Source organism: Pan troglodytes, chromosome 19 (assembly GCF_028858775.2).
Source record: "Pan troglodytes isolate AG18354 chromosome 19, NHGRI_mPanTro3-v2.0_pri, whole genome shotgun sequence".
In the NCBI taxonomy this organism is placed as follows: domain Eukaryota; kingdom Metazoa; phylum Chordata; class Mammalia; order Primates; family Hominidae; genus Pan; species Pan troglodytes.
The window spans coordinates 96,433,163-96,453,627 of record NC_072417.2 but is presented as its reverse complement, the minus strand read 5'-3'; the positions used below and the strand labels follow the sequence as shown (position 1 = coordinate 96,453,627).

At 47.8% G+C, this 20,465-nt stretch overlaps 1 protein-coding gene across 10 annotated transcripts in view; it reads left to right on the top strand.

Annotated features, from left to right (window-relative positions):
• Positions 1-9,661: 9,661 nt before the first annotated feature.
• Positions 9,662-20,465, top strand: part of B3GNTL1 (UDP-GlcNAc:betaGal beta-1,3-N-acetylglucosaminyltransferase like 1) — a 116,268-nt gene continuing 105,464 nt past the window's right edge. For 6 of the 10 annotated variants that reach the window (XR_010153176.1, XR_008540257.2, XM_024350794.3 and 3 more), the window contains exons 1-3: positions 9,662-9,962; positions 12,964-13,080; positions 13,179-13,278. Coding sequence is in view for 8 of the 10 variants with exons in the window: in XM_024350794.3 (XP_024206562.1) it covers positions 9,903-9,962; positions 12,964-13,080; positions 13,179-13,278 (277 nt within the window). In the remaining 2 variants the exon portion in view is untranslated. Of the gene's footprint in view, positions 9,963-11,390; positions 11,522-12,963; positions 13,081-13,178; positions 13,279-20,465 lie in introns of those variants that run through there. The other 4 variants (XM_063799474.1, XM_063799473.1, XM_024350795.3 and 1 more) reach the window with 3 other exon arrangements.

The following is a 20,465-nucleotide window of genomic DNA, read 5'->3' as shown; positions in this document are numbered from 1 at the left end:
TTATGAAGGATATTATGAGACATTTAGTCAGTCATTGAACGACACTTACTGAGCATCTGCCGTGTGCCAGCGGTGAGGGGAGCAGTCTCCTCCGCATGGGGTCATCAGAGGCTTCTGAAACCGACTGGGAAGTCAGAGAAGATCCCAGAGGAGGTGATGCTGGAGGCTGGCTTTGAAGGACAAGGAGGAATTCACTTTAGGGTCCTACCTTAATGAGGGGGTGTTGAGAAGGACAGGGTCTGGGTGGCCGGAACCACCCACAAAACAGCAGCCACGCTGTCCTGAAAGGGTGGGGACATGGACAGCTGTCACCAGGTGAGCCTGGATTCAATCTGCATTTTGTTTGTTTGTTTTTGAGACAGAGTCTTGCTATGTTGCCCAGGCTAGAGTGCAGTGGTGAGATCTCAGCTTGCTGCAACTTCTGCCTCTCGGGTTCAAGCAATTCTTGTGCCTCGGCCTCCCAAGAAGCTGGGATTACAGTCACCCGCCACTACATCCCACTAATTTTTATACATTTAGTAGAGACGGGGTTTTACCATGTTGGCCAGGCTAGTCTCCAACTTCTGACTTCATGTGATCCACCTGCCTCGGCCTCCCAAAGTGCTGGGATTACAGGCATGAGCCGCCGCACCCGGCCAGATCTGCATTTTGGAAAGATGCCCCTGTTCACTGTGGATACGCAAGAGGGTGAGGCAGGGAGACCCGGGGTGGACGTGCCAGGCAGGCCTGGCCCTGCAGGGACCGTGACATGGGGCAGTAGAGGTGGGTTTTAAGGTGGTGGATCTGCAGGTGCTGGGTGTGCCAGGTGACGGTGGCTGGAAGTCTCCAGGCCTGTCCTGGTGTGGGACGCCCAGGAGGTACCTCAGGTGTGTGGGGCAGGTGTTGGGCATTGGGGGCAGGTGTTGGGCATTGGGAGCAGGGTTGTGCCTCCTACCTGGGGGCTGGGGGTGCCTGGGCCAAATCCGCCAGAACCGGGACCTAAGAGTTCAGAGAGCATCAGAAAAACGCAAAGACCCACTGGCACCCCAGAAAAACACAAAGACCCACTGGCACCAGGCAGGCCATATTCCATGAATTTGTACATTCAGGCTTTTGGTACCCAAAGTTGGGGTTTCCATGGCGACAAGGCCCAAATGGCCACTGAACTCTCCTCTAGCCTGCAAGAGCCAGTGTGGGTCTCAGGCAGCTGACAGCCTCTGGAGGGTGCATGGACGGGCTGAGCGGGGGCATCTTCCTTGCTGGGCACAGCACAGGTGACCAGGCCGGGGTGCAGCTGCACGGCCGCCCTGACCACTGAGCAGGTTCTGAAGGGCCATCTACGTATGCGCTGGGGACAGGACCCTCCCCCATTAATGGTGCCCCAGCAGCCTGCTGTGAGCCCCGCCTTCCACAGCCACATCAGACTCACATGGTCCTCTTTGGGTCGCCAGGGACTTTGGGCTGAGTCCTGCACCTTTAGGAGCTGAATAACCCCATTTGTTCTCAGGACCTGGCCCGGGCTCCCCTGCCCCAGCCTCTCCGGCCCCTCTCATGCCCCACGTGGGCTCTTCGCTCTCCCTGTGTAGACCGCACCCACCACCCCACATTAGAGCCACGGACTCATCTTTCCCTCCAGACTATGGCAGGCACCACAGCGAGAAATGCGCTTTCTATCACGGTCCAGCGCATACTGGCATAGAACGTGCAAAACCAACACAAGCTTTACAAATCAATGCAGCTCTTACTATACCGGACAGACTCACACTTTATCTTTAGGAATTGCCAGTCAGAGCCCAGTGTACTGACCCCATGACCCCTGGTATACTGGCCACAACCTGCAATTTGAAAACTACCCTAGGCCCTGGCACCGAGCCCTTCCCAGAGTGGATGCCCAGGAATGCTTGCGGATTCCATCCAGTCACGGGGACGGCTGGGCTGCCAGCTCCTTCGGTCATCCACGCCAACACCACCCTTGCCTCCCTGGCAACTTGGCGGGCCAGGTGCACGCGGCGGCTTCTCAGTCCAGCGTTCATGTCTGTGCACTGACCGTGTGAAGCCGCGGCACCAAGCACCCCTCAGTCAGCAGTGCAATGTGGGGAGAGCTGGTGCGGCTCCCCAGGCCGGCCAGGTGTCTCGCCTGCATCGGCCGACTTGACTCCACTTTGCCATGAGGAATGGATGCCTCTGTGGACACCAGGGCTGGCATGCCAGGGCCACTTGGCCAGGACGTGGCAGAGCTGAGGGCAGGTCCCGGTGTGGCCCCTGGACTGGCTTCACGCACTGTCCAGATGTGGCTTCTCCCACAGGCTGGCATCACACCTGCTTCTCGGCAGCTGTCTTCCACGTGGGCTGGCAGTGCCAGCTGGGGAGGACATCTGAGGGAGGCCGAGGCAGAGCGGGGGAGGCTCCACCTTCGACAGTGACGTCAGGGGCACCACGGGGCCCTCACAAGGTCTCATGCAAGACGCAGAGGTGCCCTGGAATGTCCTGCTTCCCGTTTATCCTCAGCATTCACTCAGGCACCAGTCGAGCCCAGCCCTTTCTCCCACGTGTGAAAAATGTTGTGTTATCTCATGGGAGTGAGTTCCATAAATCACGCTTGGAACCCCCATGAGACGTCTTCCGCCCCTGTTTAGGAGGAGAGTGTCTAATTGAACACGGAACGTTGTTCAGCACAGGCCTTTCCCGTCCACATCAGCTGCTAACAACACAGGTGCCCCTGCATTGAGCGTAACTGGGGCCGCACCCACTCGGCGTCCGCAGGCACCTGCCATCCACTGTAGATTTCCCCAAGACTTGGAGAGCTGTGGGATTAGGTCACCTCCAAATCCACCTCGAGTGCTGAGTGTGCAGCAGGGCAGCTCCGGCTTGCGGGGCCGTCCCCTGGAGGTGAGGCTGCCATCTCATTGTGCATCTCCTCCTCCTGCCAACCTGAGAGCTGGTTCCTCTGAGTCAGCCTGTCCCACCCTCCGGGTCCTAACTCCAATTCCTGCAGGGTGGCCTCCGCAGTGAGAAGAGCCTCAGGCCTCGGGACACCTGTGGGATCCTGCAGTCACCACCCCAGGGCCAGGGGAGCAGAAGCCCTGAGGCGCAGCTCCAGCTGACAACAAGCAGGGGCTCCTCGCTGCTCGGATGGAGAATTCTCCAGGCTTGTGGAGGTCCAGGGTCCAGCCCTCGATGTGGACCCTCAGCAGAGCACGCAGGTCCTGGCCCGCTCCCCGCTCCTTCCTGGCCCCTGCCCCAGCCTCCTGGGCATGAAACGCTCCATGTGCAAGCCCCTGACTCCGGCTCTGCGTTCTGGGCTCAGGCGGGACGGGGGAATCCAAGACAAACATGGTCCCTGGTACTTGATGCTCACCTAGAATCCACAGCGAGCATCTGCCCGGCTGATGACGGAACGGTTCTGGTGACAGGAACCTCCCCCTTCCTGCAGGCCCAGGGAAGGAGGGCAGGCTGTGGCTCCAGGTCAGTCACGTGGCACTGGGCTTTAACGAGGTAATATTTGCTTGGAAGTTTGGAGACGCTCCGTCAGTCGGATCTCCTTCTCTTTCCAGAAGGCCTGACGGTGCAGGTGGGTGGAGCCAACACTGACTGCGTGCTGCCTTCGGCAAGGCGCTGGGTAGGGCTTGGTCCCTCCAAGGGGCCACATGAGGCCGTCCCTTCCCTCTGACGTGTAATAGAATTTCACGGATCTGCAGAACGCCGTCACCTCAACTTCTCTGTCCAGGCTCTGCAATTCACAGGCTTGACTTTCCTTTCGTAGGATCAGCCCGTAGCCCCCGGAGCTCCAGGCCGGTACCCCCACCCCCGGCTCAGAATTATCCTCCTGAATCGACTCCGGGTTTCCCTGTGCAACTAGAATCCTACAATCCCCAACAGGTCTGAATCCCAGGAATGTGGGCGGCTGAAAAATGGAACTCGAGGGACCACATCCGCACTTAGTCTACTGTCCTGAAGACTTTTTCATTTTTTTTTTTTGTAGATTACTTTTTTAAAAAGCATGGGCTGCAACTCCTTAATGAGTCATTAAATCCACATGGTGAGTCACAGCCTTTAAATAGCTGAGACAGAGTAGGAGAGATGACCTCAGTGCACACACCGCCAAACAGCCAGGCTGCCCTCACGGGCTGCCTTATTATGGAGGTGCTATGGTCACCACGTGCGGAGTCTCCTACAGTCTCGAGCGACCCTGCCCTCCAGGCAGCACCCACTGCCTAGGGGAGGTCGAACGAGGTCTGTTGAGGTTCATCCCCTCTGGACACTTGGACACACGAAGGTCTAGGGGATCAGGCTGTTGCAGGAACCCGTCGGGCTCTTGTCTTTAAAGCTTGAACTCAGCCCTCACTAGCTGCACTCCCACCAGAATCATTCTTACTGGGGACCCAGTGTCCCCCAAGTCTAACACCATCCGTGTGGACCTGCAGGGAACCTCCCCACCCAGCACCGAGTCTAACACCGTCCGTGCGGACCTGCAGGGAACCTCCCCACCCAGCACCGAGTCTAACACCGTCCGTGCGGACCTGCAGGGAACCTCTGTCTCCCCACCCAGCACCGAGTCTAACACCGTCGTGCGGACCTGCAGGGAACCTCTGTCTCCCCACCCAGCACCGAGTCTAACACCGTCGTGCGGACCTGCAGGGAACCTCTGTCTCCCCACCCAGCACCGAGTCTAACACCGTCGTGCGGACCTGCAGGGAACCTCTGTCTCCCCACCCAGCACCGAGTCTAACACCGTCGTGCGGACCTGCAGGGAACCTCTGTCTCCCCACCCAGCACCGAGTCTAACACCGTCGTGCGGACCTGCAGGGAACCTCTGTCTCCCCACCCAGCACCGAGTCTAACACCGTCGTGCGGACCTGCAGGGAACCTCTGTCTCCCCACCCAGCACCGAGTCTAACACCGTCGTGCGGACCTGCAGGGAACCTCCCCACCCAGCACTGAGTCTAACACCGTCCGTGGGGACCTGCAGGGAACCTCCCCACCCAGCACTGAGTCTAACATCGTCCATGTGGACCTGCAGGGAACCTCTGTCTCCCCACCCAGCACCGAGTCTAACACCGTCTGTGGGGACCTGCAGGGAACCTCCCCACCCAGCACGGAGTCTAACACCGTCCGTGCGGACCTGCAGGGAACCTCCCCACCCAGCACCGAGTCTAACACCGTCCGTGCGGACCTGCAGGGAACCTCTGTCTCCCCACCCAGCACCGAGTCTAACACCATCGTGCGGACATGCAGGGAACCTCTGTCTCCCCACCCAGCACCGAGTCTAACACTGTCTGTGGGGACCTGCAGGGAACCTCTGTCTCCCCACCCAGCACCGAGTCTAACACCATCCGTGCGGACCTGCAGGGAACCTCCCCACCCAGCACCGAGTCTAACCCCGTCCGTGCGGACCTGCAGGGAACCTCTGTCTCCCCACCCAGCACTGAGTCTAACACCGTCCGTGGGGACCTGCAGGGAACCTCCCCACCCAGCACCGAGTCTAACACCGTCGTGCGGACCTGCAGGGAACCTCTGTCTCCCCACCCAGCACCGAGTCTAACACCGTCCGTGCGGACCTGCAGGGAACCTCCCCACCCAGCACCGAGTCTAACCCCGTCCGTGTGGACCTGCAGGGAACCTCTGTCTCCCCACCCAGCACCGAGTCTAACACCGTCCGTGGGGACCTGCAGGGAACCTCTGTCTCCCCACCCAGCACCGAGTCTAACACCGTCCGTGCGGACCTGCAGGGAACCTCTGTCTCCCCACCCAGCACCGAGTCTAACACCGTCCGTGCGGACCTGCAGGGAACCTCCCCACCCAGCACCGAGTCTAACACCGTCCGTGTGGACCTGCAGGGAACCTCTGTCTCCCCACCCAGCACCGAGTCTAACCCCGTCCGTGCGGACCTGCAGGGAACCTCTGTCTCCCCACCCAGCACCGAGTCTAACACCGTCCGTGGGGACCTGCAGGGAACCTCTGTCTCCCCACCCAGCACCGAGTCTAACACCGTCCGTGCGGACCTGCAGGGAACCTCTGTCTCCCCACCCAGCACCGAGTCTAACACCGTCCGTGCGGACCTGCAGGGAACCTCTGTCTCCCCACCCAGCACCGAGTCTAACACCATCCGTGCGGACCTGCAGGGAACCTCCCCACCCAGCACTGAGTCTAACCCCGTCCGTGCGGACCTGCAGGGAACCTCTGTCTCCCCACCCAGCACTGAGTCTAACACCGTCCGTGGGGACCTGCAGGGAACCTCCCCACCCAGCACCGAGTCTAACCCCGTCCGTGCGGACCTGCAGGGAACCTCCCCACCCAGCACCGAGTCTAACCCCGTCCGTGCGGACCTGCAGGGAACCTCTGTCTCCCCACCCAGCACTGAGTCTAACACCGTCCGTGGGGACCTGCAGGGAACCTCTGTCTCCCCACCCAGCACTGAGTCTAACACCGTCCGTGGGGACCTGCAGGGAACCTCCCCACCCAGCACCGAGTCTAACCCCGTCCGTGCGGACCTGCAGGGAACCTCCCCACCCAGCACCGAGTCTAACCCCGTCCGTGTGGACCTGCAGGGAACCTCTGTCTCCCCACCCAGCACCGAGTCTAACACTGTCTGTGGGGACCTGCAGGGAACCTCTGTCTCCCCACCCAGCACCGAGTCTAACCCCGTCCGTGTGGACCTGCAGGGAACCTCTGTCTCCCCACCCAGCACCGAGTCTAACACCGTCCGTGCGGACCTGCAGGGAACCTCCCCACCCAGCACCGAGTCTAACCCCGTCCGTGTGGACCTGCAGGGAACCTCTGTCTCCCCACCCAGCACCGAGTCTAACCCCGTCCATGTGGACCTGCAGGGAACCTCTGTCTCCCCACCCAGCACCGAGTCTAACACTGTCTGTGGGGACCTGCAGGGAACCTCTGTCTCCCCACCCAGCACCGAGTCTAACACTGTCTGTGGGGACCTGCAGGGAACCTCTGTCTCCCCACCCAGCACCGAGTCTAACACCATCCGTGCGGACCTGCAGGGAACCTCCCCACCCAGCACCGAGTCTAACCCCGTCCGTGCGGACCTGCAGGGAACCTCTGTCTCCCCACCCAGCACCGAGTCTAACACTGTCTGTGGGGACCTGCAGGGAACCTCTGTCTCCCCACCCAGCACTGAAGGCTGCTGAGCAGTTCTTCGATTTGGAGGCCTGATGTCTTGGTCCATTTGTGCTGCTGTAACAAAATACCTCTGACCATGTGATTGATAAACAATAGAAATGTATTGCACACAGTTGTAGAGGCTGAGAAGTCCAGGATCCAGGCGCCAGCAGACTTGGTGTTTGGTGACAGCCTGTTCCCCAGAGATGGTAACTTCTATGTGTCCTCACGTGGAGGAAGGGACAAAAGGGCTCCTTCAAGTGTCGTTGAAGGGCACTCGTCTGTCATAAGAGGAGAGCCCTCACGGCCCAGTCACCTCCGTAAAGCTCCATCTCCTAACCACATCGCCTTGGGGGTTAGGTGTCAACATATGGTTTGGGGGGACACACACATTGAGACCACAGCACCTACTCCAGGCCCCTGGCAACTGGTACTGAGTCCTCTGAATATAGCCAGTATTCGCCAAAACCTTTTGCACAAACAACAATTAAAAATAAAGAAAACTGGCTATCCGCAATGGCTCTCACTTGTAATCCCAGCAGTTTGGGAGGCCAAGAGCTCGAGACCAGTCTGGGCAACAGCAAGACCCCATCTCTACAAAAATAAAATAAAATAAATAAATACAACTGCCCACTCAGTGAACCCAAAGCTGTGGGGCGTTTTGTGTCACTTCCTCTGCTGGTGCCCACGTGACGTCAATCATCTTTCATCAGCACCTCACTTCCCTCTGAACGAAGACCACACGATCTCCACCCGGCCAGCTCTGAGGCCCCAGGTCCTCCTTCCTGTCTCTCTCCAGGGTACAGTGTCAGTGCCTTCTGTCCAGGCCCTCTGCTGGCCTCTCCCCGAGGATCTTCCTACTGCGAGGGCAGTGATCTCAGGCCCCACCACCCTTGGATTTCAGGACCCCACCTCTGCAACCCTGCATTTCTGAAACGCACCTTGGCACTTTGAATGTTCCCAAAAAGGAGATTCTAATCAAATTTGAATTAGGGGGAAGTCAGTGAAAAGCAAATTTCTGGCACCAGGAAATGTACAGGAAGGAAGGTGAGAGGCAAGCCCAGTTCTGGACACCATGTGCTGTGGAGGGGCAGAAGCCATCTGTGACCCCTGACCTCTGGCCCTTACCACCTACCTTATCATGAGCCTACGGCGCATTCTGGCAGCTACAGGGCTACTTTTTACCGAGTCCTTTACAATGAAATGATTCCTAGTACCCCAACCTCTGGAGAACATGAGGTCCCTGGAAGCAAATTCTCAGATAGCTTTTGCTGAACGGTAAATAAGGCTGCATTTTCACTCATGTGACTTAAGCACTCCACTTGTAAAACAGGCTTTGCAAACAAGGAGGCAATTTAAGGGGAAAAAAATCATCTATGAAGTGATGCTTAACAGAAGTTTGGCTTTGTTGTAACGGTTAATTGACAGAATGATTTGCATTTAATCTTAGTTTTGGACAGCCAAGGATTTGTCCAGGAAGGGCTGCTTACAGCCGTGCTCATTAATTGTGAATTACTCATTACTTCAGATCAGCTGGAACAAATCCCAAGTGGGCTTAATCTGTGTGTGCAGGCAGCCCAGGGCTAATGGCAGCAGTCCTTTTATTGACCCCCACGGCCCTGTCCCCAGTCAACCTCCTCCAAGCAGGGAGGTTCCAGAGGCCTCACAGCCGCCTGGGAGACCCCTCATGGCAGGCTGCTCCCTTGACAAGTTCAGAACTGCTAGGGTTCCCGGCCGCGCGTTCAGGACTCAAATCTGGAGATATCCGCTCTGTGCTCCTCAAGTATAAGGTTAAATAGGAATGGGGCCTGGCCTGTGTTCCTGGCAGGGAAGGCCACCTCTGAGCTCCCCCAGAGCCCGGCCGCCTTCTCCGGGTTCCCAGCCCTGCAGTTCCCAAGGCTGCATGCGGAGGCGGAAATGAGGGCAAAGGTGGAGGGTACCCGGAGCTACTGAGGTCATGTCTTTCCCCAGGCACCCCTTCTCATGGGGGACCTCACGGTGGGGTCGGGGCCTCACTCCCGGGCACCCCTCCTCCTGGGGGAGCTAACCCCAGGTACCCTTCCTCCTGGGGGACCTCACGGTGGGGTCAGGGCCTCACTCCCGGGCACCCCTCCTTCTGGGGGACCTCACAGTGGGGTCAGGGCCTCACTCCCGGGCACCCCTCCTCCTGGGGGGACATCTCAGTGGGGTCAAGGCCTCAGGCCTGGGCACTTCTCCTGGGGGACCTCGCCCCGAGCACCCTTCCTCCTGGATGACACCCCGGTGGGGTCAGGGCCTCACCCCTCTCCTGGGGCCGTCAAGTGTCCTGCACGCTCTGCTTTCCCTACCGCGTCTGTCTGAAAGGACGCCCTGCAGTCCCCTCGTCCTCCCTGGGCAGGTAGCACAGCCCACAGCCCGGGTGAAATGCAACGACTCTTTTACATGTCAGCCTTGCTTGAGGCTTTACAGCAACCTCCAGGCCGCCTGGCTTGGGTTTGCAGCGCGGCGCCCTCGCACAGCCCCGCCTTCCCCGCGGCGGCGTCTACGGGGGACCACAGATTGTGACGCGCGCCCTAGAGGAGAGCAGGAGGCTTCCACGGGCCAAGGAGGCGGCCCCGAGAGGTGACCCGGGACCAGGGCGTGGCCCATGGCGGAAGACTGAGGCCGCGACCTCCCGGCCCCGCCCCGCGCCGAGCAGCCCCGCTCCTGCCACGCCCCGCCGGGAGGCCCACCCCTATGGACGCCGCTCTGCACCAATCAGAGATTGCCTGGCCTCGGACCCGCCTCCTGGTGCCGCCCGCGCAGGCGCCGTAGGCCGAAGCGGCGGGATGAGCGGAGCCGGCGTGGGCGGGGCGTCCGAAGAGCGCCAGGCCATGCAGGCCCACGTGGTAGGTGCCAGCGGGGAGGGTGCCCCGCCGCGCAGGCTGGGTCCTCGCGTCCCCTCACCCCGCCCTCCAGTCCTCTCTCGCTCCGGGGTTCGCAGCCGCGCACCGCCTCTCGGGCTCACCTACGGGGTCTCCGCCCTGAGCAGCCCTTAGGCCCCGCGGGCGAGCGCAGCTGCGCGTGCGGGGGACGCTCGGGATTGGAGCCCGCGGGGCGTGGCCGAGATCTGCAGCTCCGGCTGCGCTTCCTGCCCGCGTCTCGCGGGCGTGGCCTCCTCACCGACCTTCCTCGTTCTGATTTTGAAGCTTCCGGGCTCGGAACTCAGTTCCCCGTTCGCCCTCACCTGGTCGTGGGGTGGACGGACAGCGCACCTGCCTCGTCCCCGCCCGCCTGCCCCGCGCTCCTTCCCCGCGCCCGCGCCCCCGCCTCGCCCCCGCCTCGCCCCCGCCTCGCCCCCGCCTCGCCCCCGCCTCGCCCCCGCCTCGCCCCCGCGCACCTGCCCCCGCGCACCTGCCCCCGCACCTCACACACCTGGTCCGCGCACCTGCGCATCTGCCTCGCTTTTACGCACCTGCCTTGCGCCCCTGCACGCCTGTCCTGCACACCTGCCCCGCCCCCGCACACCTGCCCCGCCTCCGCGCACCTGACCCACACCCCACTCACGTGCCCCGCGCTCCTGACTCGCCCCCGCGCACCTGCCGCGCGCACCTGCCTCGCTCCCGCACCCCACACACCTGGTCTGCACACCTCCCCATGCCCCACACCTGCCTGCACACCTGTCCGTGTGCCCCAACACAACCCCGCACCCCACACATCTGCCGTCACACATTCCCGGCACACTTGCCCATGCCCCACACACACGTCTTGTGCCTGCACACCTGCTTCACACACCTGCTCTGCGTCCTGCATACATGCCCGTGCCCCATACCTGCCCGTGCACCTGCCCTGCACACCTGCCTACACATCCCACACACCTACCTGCACACCTCCTCCGTGCCCACACACCTGCCTGTGTGCCCAGCACACTTACCCCAAACGCGTGCCCTAAAAACCTGCCCACAAGCCTGGAACACCTTCCCTGTGCTCCGGCAGAGGCTGGAGCAAAGGCCCTCAGGGTTCAGACCCAGCCAATAGGCGGATGCAGGGAACAACCACAGGGATGTAGGATTAGCAGTCGCCCAAAGGCTCAGCATGTTTTCTGTTTTTTGTTTGTTTGTTTTTTCCAGCCTTTTTTCTATTCCAGTCTTACTAAAATTGGGAACAGGTGAATCAAGGTCTATCTTTGATAGAAACATTATATTTTGTAGATCTTGAGAAAAATTATTTCCTTCTTTTCCTCTAAGTAAATCCAAACTAAGGTAAATTTGTAAATAAATTAGGCAACTCGTTTTATTTTTTTTTTTTAATTTTTATTTTTTGAAATGGAGTTTCACACTCGTTGCCCAGGCTGGAGTACAATGGCGGGAGCTCGGCTCACCGCAACCTCTGCCTCCCGGGTTCAAGCGTTTCTCCTGCCTCAGCCTCCGGAGTAGCTGGGATTACAGGCATGCACCACCACACCAGGGTAATTTTGTATTTTCAGTAGAGACGGGGTTTCTCCATGTTGGTCAGGCTAGTCTCGAACTCCCGACCTCAGATGATCTGCCTGCCTCGGCCTCCCAAACTGCTGTGATTACAGGCGTGAGCTACCGCGCCCGGCCAGAACTTTTATTCTTATAAAGCTAAGTCCAGGAAGAGACAGAGTGAGGTTTCATTTGTAAAGAACTTGACTAAATTGTGTTTTCAACACACTTTCAACTTTTCTTTTTTGGATATAAATTAAGGGTGAGGACAGACTAATCTCTTAACTATCGCTCCGTATCACTTAATATTATAATGTATGAAATTAAGACTTAACTCCTCTAATCAGTTGTTTTGTTGGCATTGAATTTCACTGGTTTTACTCCATCCCACTTTATAAATTTTTGTTTTGGGCTTCATGACAAAAGGACAATGAGAAAAGGACACTAGCTACACTAGCCCGAAACGAAGTGTAGGACAAAGGAATCGAGAGATGGACGTCAGGCCTCCCATTTGCTCAGCTGGGTTCTTTGAACACCTCCTGCCCGATACTTTGTTAAAACATTGTTTTTTGTGGGCGAGGGGTTACTTAAAGGGGTTACTTTGTTGCAGGTTTTCTAACATGGTTTGCCGAAATGCTTATTGCACCTAGAACATGACCAACCAGCGCCTGTAGTCCCAGCTACTCGGGAGGCTGAGGCAGGAGAATGGCGTGAACCCGGGAGGCAGAGCTTGCAGTGAGCCGAGATCGAGCCACTGCACTCCAGCCTGGGTGACAGAGCAAGACTCGGTCTCAAAAAAAAAAAAAAAAACCAACCAACCAACCAGTTATTTTCATGAGTGAGTTGGAAGATACCCAGATACTTGTTTCAACCAAAATGATGTTTCTGATCAGTGATTGGAAAACTCACGATTTACCATTGAGTTGGGAACAACTTGATGCCTTTCAGTTTTTTGTTTTGTTTTGTTTTGTTTTTTTGAGACGGAGTCTTGCTCTGTCACCCAGGCTGGAGTGCAGTAGTGCAATCTCAGCTCACTGCAAGCTCCGCCTCCCGGGTTCACGCCATTCTCCTGCCTCAGCTTCCCGAGTAGCTGGGACTACAGGCGCCCGCCACCACGCCTGGCTAATTTTTTGTATTTTTAGTAGAGACAGGGTTTCACCATGTTAGCCAGGATGGTCTCAATCTCCTGACCTTGTGATCCGCCCACTTCGGCCTCCCAAAGTCCTTTCAGTTTTTTTTTCACTTTCAAAAACATATAGAAGGCAGTTCAGGGAAAGCTAAGACGTAAAGAATCTTACAAGCATGTTAAGAGCCTGGAGAAAAGGAGTGGACACCTTTTGTTTGTCACGGCATATGTGCAGGTGGTGAAGGGGAGGTAAATTGGAGCCATGGAAAGGGAACTAAGTTTTCACACTTGTATTAATCCATTTCTTTTGAATTCCAGTCTATTATCCTCCCAGTCCACAACGCTGAACCGTGGCTGGACGAATGTTTGAGGTCTGTTTTGCAACAGGACTTTGAAGGTACCATGGAGCTGTCTGTTTTCAATGATGCCAGTAAGGTTTGTAGGAACTTCCTGTCAGGTGACTCAGCCCCAGTGTAAGCAACGGTTGACTGTTTGGAGGGAAGTTTCCTGACCTGCCAGCGTTCTGCTTTCAGGACAAGTCTGGGGCTATCATTGAAAAATGGAGAGTGAAGCTGGAAGATTCCGGTGTCCACGTGATCATTGGGGGGCACGATTCTCCTTCTCCTAGAGGCGGTAAGTAAACATGCTTAGTTTATTAAACTATAATTCGTGGTTTCTTATCAACTTATGTACCGAAACAGTTTCATGTTGTTCAAATACTGACAAAAAGTATCCTGGTGGTAATTGGATATACCACTTATTAAGAACCTAGTAGAGGCCGGGTGCGGTGGCTCACACCTGTAATCCCAGCACTATGGGAGGCCAAGGCAGGCGGATCCCTTGAGGTCAGGAGTTCAAGACCAGCGTGGCCAACATGGTGAAACCCCATCTTTACCAAAAAATACAAAAATTAGCCGGGCGTAGTGGCACACGCCTGTAATCCCAACTACTTGGGAGGCTGAAGCATGATAATTGCTTGAACCCAGGAGGCAGAGGTTGCAGTGAACCGAGATCGTGCCACTGCACTCCAGCCTGGGTGACAGAGCAAGACTCCATCTCAAAAAAGAGAAAGAGAGAGAGAAAGAGAGGAAGGAAGGAAGGAAAGAAGGAAGAAAGGTGAGGGAGAGAAAATGAAATAAAGAGAAAAGAAAGAACCTTAGTAGACCTAAAATTTCTTATTCTTTGGTAGCATTTATTATAGACCTAAGTTTCTTATTCTTTGGTAAGGATTTATTATAGACCTAAATTTCTTATTCTTTGGTAGGGATTTATTATAGACCTAACTTTCTTATTCTTTGGTAGGGATTTATTATAGACCTAAGTTTCTTATTCTTTGGTAGGGATTTATTATAGACCTAACTTTCTTATTCTTTGGTAAGGATTTATTATAGACCTAAATTTCTTATTCTTTGGTAGGCTTTATTATAGACCTAAGTTTCTTATTCTTTGGTAGGGATTTATTATAGACCTAAATTTCTTATTCTTTGGTAGGGATTTATTATAGACCTAAGTTTCTTATTCTTTGGTAGGGATTTATTATAGACCTAAATTTCTTATTCTTTGGTAGGATTTATTATAGACCTAACTTTCTTATTCTTTGGTAGGATTTATTATAGACCTAAGTTTCTTATTCTTTGGTAGGGATTTATTATAGACCTAACTTTCTTATTCTTTGGTAGGATTTATTATAGACCTAACTTTCTTATTCTTTGGTAGGATTTATTATAGACCTAAGTTTCTTATTCTTTGGTAGGATTTATTATAGACCTAAGTTTCTTATTCTTTGGTAAGGATTTATTATAGACCTAAAATTTCTTATTCTTTGGTAGCATTTATTATAGACCTAAGTTTCTTATTCTTTGGTAAGGATTTATTATAGACCTAAATTTCTTATTCTTTGGTAGGCTTTATTATAGACCTAAGTTTCTTATTCTTTGGTAGGGATTTATTATAGACCTAAATTTCTTATTCTTTGGTAGGGATTTATTATAGACCTAAGTTTCTTATTCTTTGGTAAGGATTTATTATAGACCTAAGTTTCTTATTCTTTGGTAGGGATTTATTATAGACCTAACTTTCTTATTCTTTGGTAGGGATTTATTATAGACCTAAGTTTCTTATTCTTTGGTAGGGATTTATTATAGACCTAACTTTCTTATTCTTTGGTAAGGATTTATTATAGACCTAAATTTCTTATTCTTTGGTAGGCTTTATTATAGACCTAAGTTTCTTATTCTTTGGTAGGGATTTATTATAGACCTAAATTTCTTATTCTTTGGTAGGGATTTATTATAGACCTAAGTTTCTTATTCTTTGGTAGGGATTTATTATAGACCTAAATTTCTTATTCTTTGGTAGGATTTATTATAGACCTAACTTTCTTATTCTTTGGTAGGATTTATTATAGACCTAAGTTTCTTATTCTTTGGTAGGGATTTATTATAGACCTAACTTTCTTATTCTTTGGTAGGATTTATTATAGACCTAACTTTCTTATTCTTTGGTAGGATTTATTATAGACCTAAGTTTCTTATTCTTTGGTAGGATTTATTATAGACCTAAGTTTCTTATTCTTTGGTAAGGATTTATTATAGACCTAAAATTTCTTATTCTTCGGTAGCATTTATTATAGACCTAAGTTTCTTATTCTTTGGTAAGGATTTATTATAGACCTAAATTTCTTATTCTTTGGTAGGCTTTATTATAGACCTAAGTTTCTTATTCTTTGGTAGGGATTTATTATAGACCTAAATTTCTTATTCTTTGGTAGGGATTTATTATAGACCTAAGTTTCTTATTCTTTGGTAAGGATTTATTATAGACCTAAGTTTCTTATTCTTTGGTAGGGATTTATTATAGACCTAACTTTCTTATTCTTTGGTAGGGATTTATTATAGACCTAAGTTTCTTATTCTTTGGTAGGCTTTATTATAGACCTAAGTTTCTTATTCTTTGGTAGGGATTTATTATAGACCTAACTTTCTTATTCTTTGGTAGGGATTTATTATAGACCTAAGTTTCTTATTCTTTGGTAAGGATTTATTATAGACCTAAATTTCTTATTCTTTGGTAGGCTTTATTATAGACCTAAGTTTCTTATTCTTTGGTAGGGATTTATTATAGACCTAAATTTCTTATTCTTTGGTAGGGATTTATTATAGACCTAACTTTCTTATTCTTTGGTAGGGATTTATTATAGACCTAAGTTTCTTATTCTTTGGTAAGGATTTATTATAGACCTAAATTTCTTATTCTTTGGTAGGCTTTATTATAGACCTAAGTTTCTTATTCTTTGGTAGGGATTTATTATAGACCTAAATTTCTTATTCTTTGGTAGGGATTTATTATAGACCTAAGTTTCTTATTCTTTGGTAGGGATTTATTATAGACCTAAATTTCTTATTCTTTGGTAGGATTTATTATAGACCTAACTTTCTTATTCTTTGGTAGGATTTATTATAGACCTAAGTTTCTTATTCTTTGGTAGGATTTATTATAGACCTAAGTTTCTTATTCTTTGGTAAGGATTTATTATAGACCTAAAATTTCTTATTCTTTGGTAGCATTTATTATAGACCTAAGTTTCTTATTCTTTGGTAAGGATTTATTATAGACCTAAATTTCTTATTCTTTGGTAGGCTTTATTATAGACCTAAGTTTCTTATTCTTTGGTAGGGATTTATTATAGACCTAAATTTCTTATTCTTTGGTAGGGATTTATTATAGACCTAAGTTTCTTATTCTTTGGTAAGGATTTATTATAGACCTAAGTTTCTTATTCTTTGGTAGGGATTTATTATAGACCTAACTTTCTTATTCTTTGGTAGGGATTTATTATAGACCTAAGTTTCTTATTCTTTGGTAGGCTTTATTATAGACCTAAGTTTCTTATTCTTTGGTAGGGATTTATTATAGACCTAACTTTCTTATTCTTTGGTAGGGATTTATTATAGACCTAAGTTTCTTATTCTTTGGTAAGGATTTATTATAGACCTAAATTTCTTATTCTTTGGTAGGCTTTATTATAGACCTAAGTTTCTTATTCTTTGGTAGGGATTTATTATAGACCTAAATTTCTTATTCTTTGGTAGGGATTTATTATAGACCTAACTTTCTTATTCTTTGGTAGGGATTTATTATAGACCTAAGTTTCTTATTCTTTGGTAGGGATTTATTATAGACCTAACTTTCTTATTCTTTGGTAAGGATTTATTATAGACCTAAGTTTCTTATTCTTTGGTAAGGATTTATTATAGACCTAAGTTTCTTATTCTTTGGTAGGGATTTATTATAGACCTAAGTTTCTTATTCTTTGGTAAGGATTTATTATAGACCTAAGTTTCTTATTCTTTGGTAGGGATTTATTATAGACCTAAATTTCTTATTCTTTGGTAGGGATTTATTATAGACCTAAGTTTCTTATTCTTTGGTAAGGATTTATTATAGACCTAAGTTTCTTATTCTTTGGTAGGGATTTATTATAGACCTAAGTTTCTTATTCTTTGGTAGGGATTTATTATAGACCTAACTTTCTTATTCTTTGGTAGGGATTTATTATAGACCTAAGTTTCTTATTCTTTGGTAGGATTTATTATAGACCTAAGTTTCTTATTCTTTGGTAGGGATTTATTATAGACCTAAGTTTCTTATTCTTTGGTAGGGATTTATTATAGACCTAAATTTCTTATTCTTTGGTAAGGATTTATTATAGACCTAACTTTCTTATTCTTTGGTAGGGATTTATTATAGACCTAACTTTCTTATTCTTTGGTAGGGATTTATTATAGACCTAACTTTCTTATTCTTTGGTAAGGATTTATTATAGACCTAAGTTTCTTATTCTTTGGTAAGGATTTATTATAGACCTAAGTTTCTTATTCTTTGGTAAGGATTTATTATAGACCTAAGTTTCTTATTCTTTGGTAGGGATTTATTATAGACCTAAGTTTCTTATTCTTTGGTAGGATTTATTATAGACCTAAGTTTCTTATTCTTTGGTAGGGATTTATTATAGACCTAAGTTTCTTATTCTTTGGTAGGGATTTATTATAGACCTAACTTTCTTATTCTTTGGTAAGGATTTATTATAGACCTAAGTTTCTTATTCTTTGGTAAGGATTTATTATAGACCTAAGTTTCTTATTCTTTGGTAAGGATTTATTATAGACCTAAGTTTCTTATTCTTTGGTAGGGATTTATTATAGACCTAAGTTTCTTATTCTTTGGTAGGGATTTATTATAGACCTAAATTTCTTATTCTTTGGTAGGGATTTATTATAGACCTAAGTTTCTTATTCTTTGGTAGGGATTTATTATAGACCTAAGTTTCTTATTCTTTGGTAGGGATTTATTATAGACCTAACTTTCTTATTCTTTGGTAAGGATTTATTATAGACCTAAGTTTCTTATTCTTTGGTAAGGATTTATTATAGACCTAAGTTTCTTATTCTTTGGTAGGGATTTATTATAGACCTAAGTTTCTTATTCTTTGGTAGGGATTTATTATAGACCTAACTTTCTTATTCTTTGGTAGGGATTTATTATAGACCTAAGTTTCTTATTCTTTGGTAGGATTTATTATAGACCTAAGTTTCTTATTCTTTGGTAGGGATTTATTATAGACCTAAGTTTCTTATTCTTTGGTAGGGATTTATTATAGACCTAAGTTTCTTATTCTTTGGTAGGGATTTATTATAGACCTAAGTTTCTTATTCTTTGGTAGGGATTTATTATAGACCTAAGTTTCTTATTCTTTGGTAGGGATTTATTATAGACCTAACTTTCTTATTCTTTGGTAAGGATTTATTATAGACCTAAGTTTCTTATTCTTTGGTAAGGATTTATTATAGACCTAAGTTTCTTATTCTTTGGTAGGGATTTATTATAGACCTAAGTTTCTTATTCTTTGGTAAGGATTTATTATAGACCTAAGTTTCTTATTCTTTGGTAGGGATTTATTATAGACCTAAGTTTCTTATTCTTTGGTAGGGATTTATTATAGACCTAACTTTCTTATTCTTTGGTAAGGATTTATTATAGACCTAAGTTTCTTATTCTTTGGTAAGGATTTATTATAGACCTAAGTTTCTTATTCTTTGGTAGGGATTTATTATAGACCTAAGTTTCTTATTCTTTGGTAGGGATTTATTATAGACCTAACTTTCTTATTCTTTGGTAGGGATTTATTATAGACCTAAGTTTCTTATTCTTTGGTAGGATTTATTATAGACCTAAGTTTCTTATTCTTTGGTAGGGATTTATTATAGACCTAAGTTTCTTATTCTTTGGTAGGGATTTATTATAGACCTAAGTTTCTTATTCTTTGGTAGGGATTTATTATAGACCTAAGTTTCTTATTCTTTGGTAGGGATTTATTATAGACCTAAGTTTCTTATTCTTTGGTAGGGATTTATTATAGACCTAACTTTCTTATTCTTTGGTAAGGATTTATTATAGACCTAAGTTTCTTATTCTTTGGTAAGGATTTATTATAGACCTAAGTTTCTTATTCTTTGGTAGGGATTTATTATAGACCTAAGTTTCTTATTCTTTGGTAGGGATTTATTATAGACCTAACTTTCTTATTCTTTGGTAGGGATTTATTATAGACCTAAGTTTCTTATTCTTTGGTAGGATTTATTATAGACCTAAGTTTCTTATTCTTTGGTAGGGATTTATTATAGACCTAAGTTTCTTATTCTTTGGTAGGGATTTATTATAGACCTAAGTTTCTTATTCTTTGGTAGGATTTATTATAGACCTAAGTTTCTTATTCTTTGGTAGGGATTTATTATAGACCTAACTTTCTTATTCTTTGGTAGGGATTTATTATAGACCTAAGTTTCTTATTCTTTGGTAGGGATTTATTATAGACCTAAATTTCTTATTCTTTGGTAGGGATTTATTATAGACCTAACTTTCTTATTCTTTGGTAGGGATTTATTATAGACCTAAGTTTCTTATTCTTTGGTAGGGATTTATTATAGACCTAACTTTCTTATTCTTTGGTAAGGATTTATTATAGACCTAAATTTCTTATTCTTTGGTAGGATTTATTATAGACCTAAGTTTCTTATTCTTTGGTAAGGATTTATTATAGACCTAAGTTTCTTATTCTTTGGTAGGGATTTATTATAGACCTAAGTTTCTTATTCTTTGGTAGGGATTTATTATAGACCTAAATTTCTTATTCTTTGGTAGGATTTATTATAGACCTAAGTTTCTTATTCTTTGGTAGGGATTTATTATAGACCTAAGTTTCTTATTCTTTGGTAGGATTTATTATAGACCTAACTTTCTTATTCTTTGGTAAGGATTTATTATAGACCTAAATTTCTTATTCTTTGGTAGGATTTATTATAGACCTAACTTTCTTATTCTTTGGTAAGGATTTATTATAGACCTAAATTTCTTATTCTTTGGTAGGATTTATTATAGACCTAACTTTCTTATTCTTTGGTAAGGATTTATTATAGACCTAAATTTCTTATTCTTTGGTAGGATTTATTATAGACCTAAGTTTCTTATTCTTTGGTAGGGATTTATTATAGACCTAAATTTCTTATTCTTTGGTAGGATTTATTATAGACCTAAGTTTCTTATTCTTTGGTAGGGATTTATTATAGACCTAAATTTCTTATTCTTTGGTAGGATTTATTATAGACCTAAGTTTCTTATTCTTTGGTAGGGATTTATTATAGACCTAAATTTCTTATTCTTTGGTAAGGATTTATTATAGACCTAACTTTCTTATTCTTTGGTAAGGATTTATTATAGACCTAAATTTCTTATTCTTTGGTAGGATTTATTATAGACCTAAG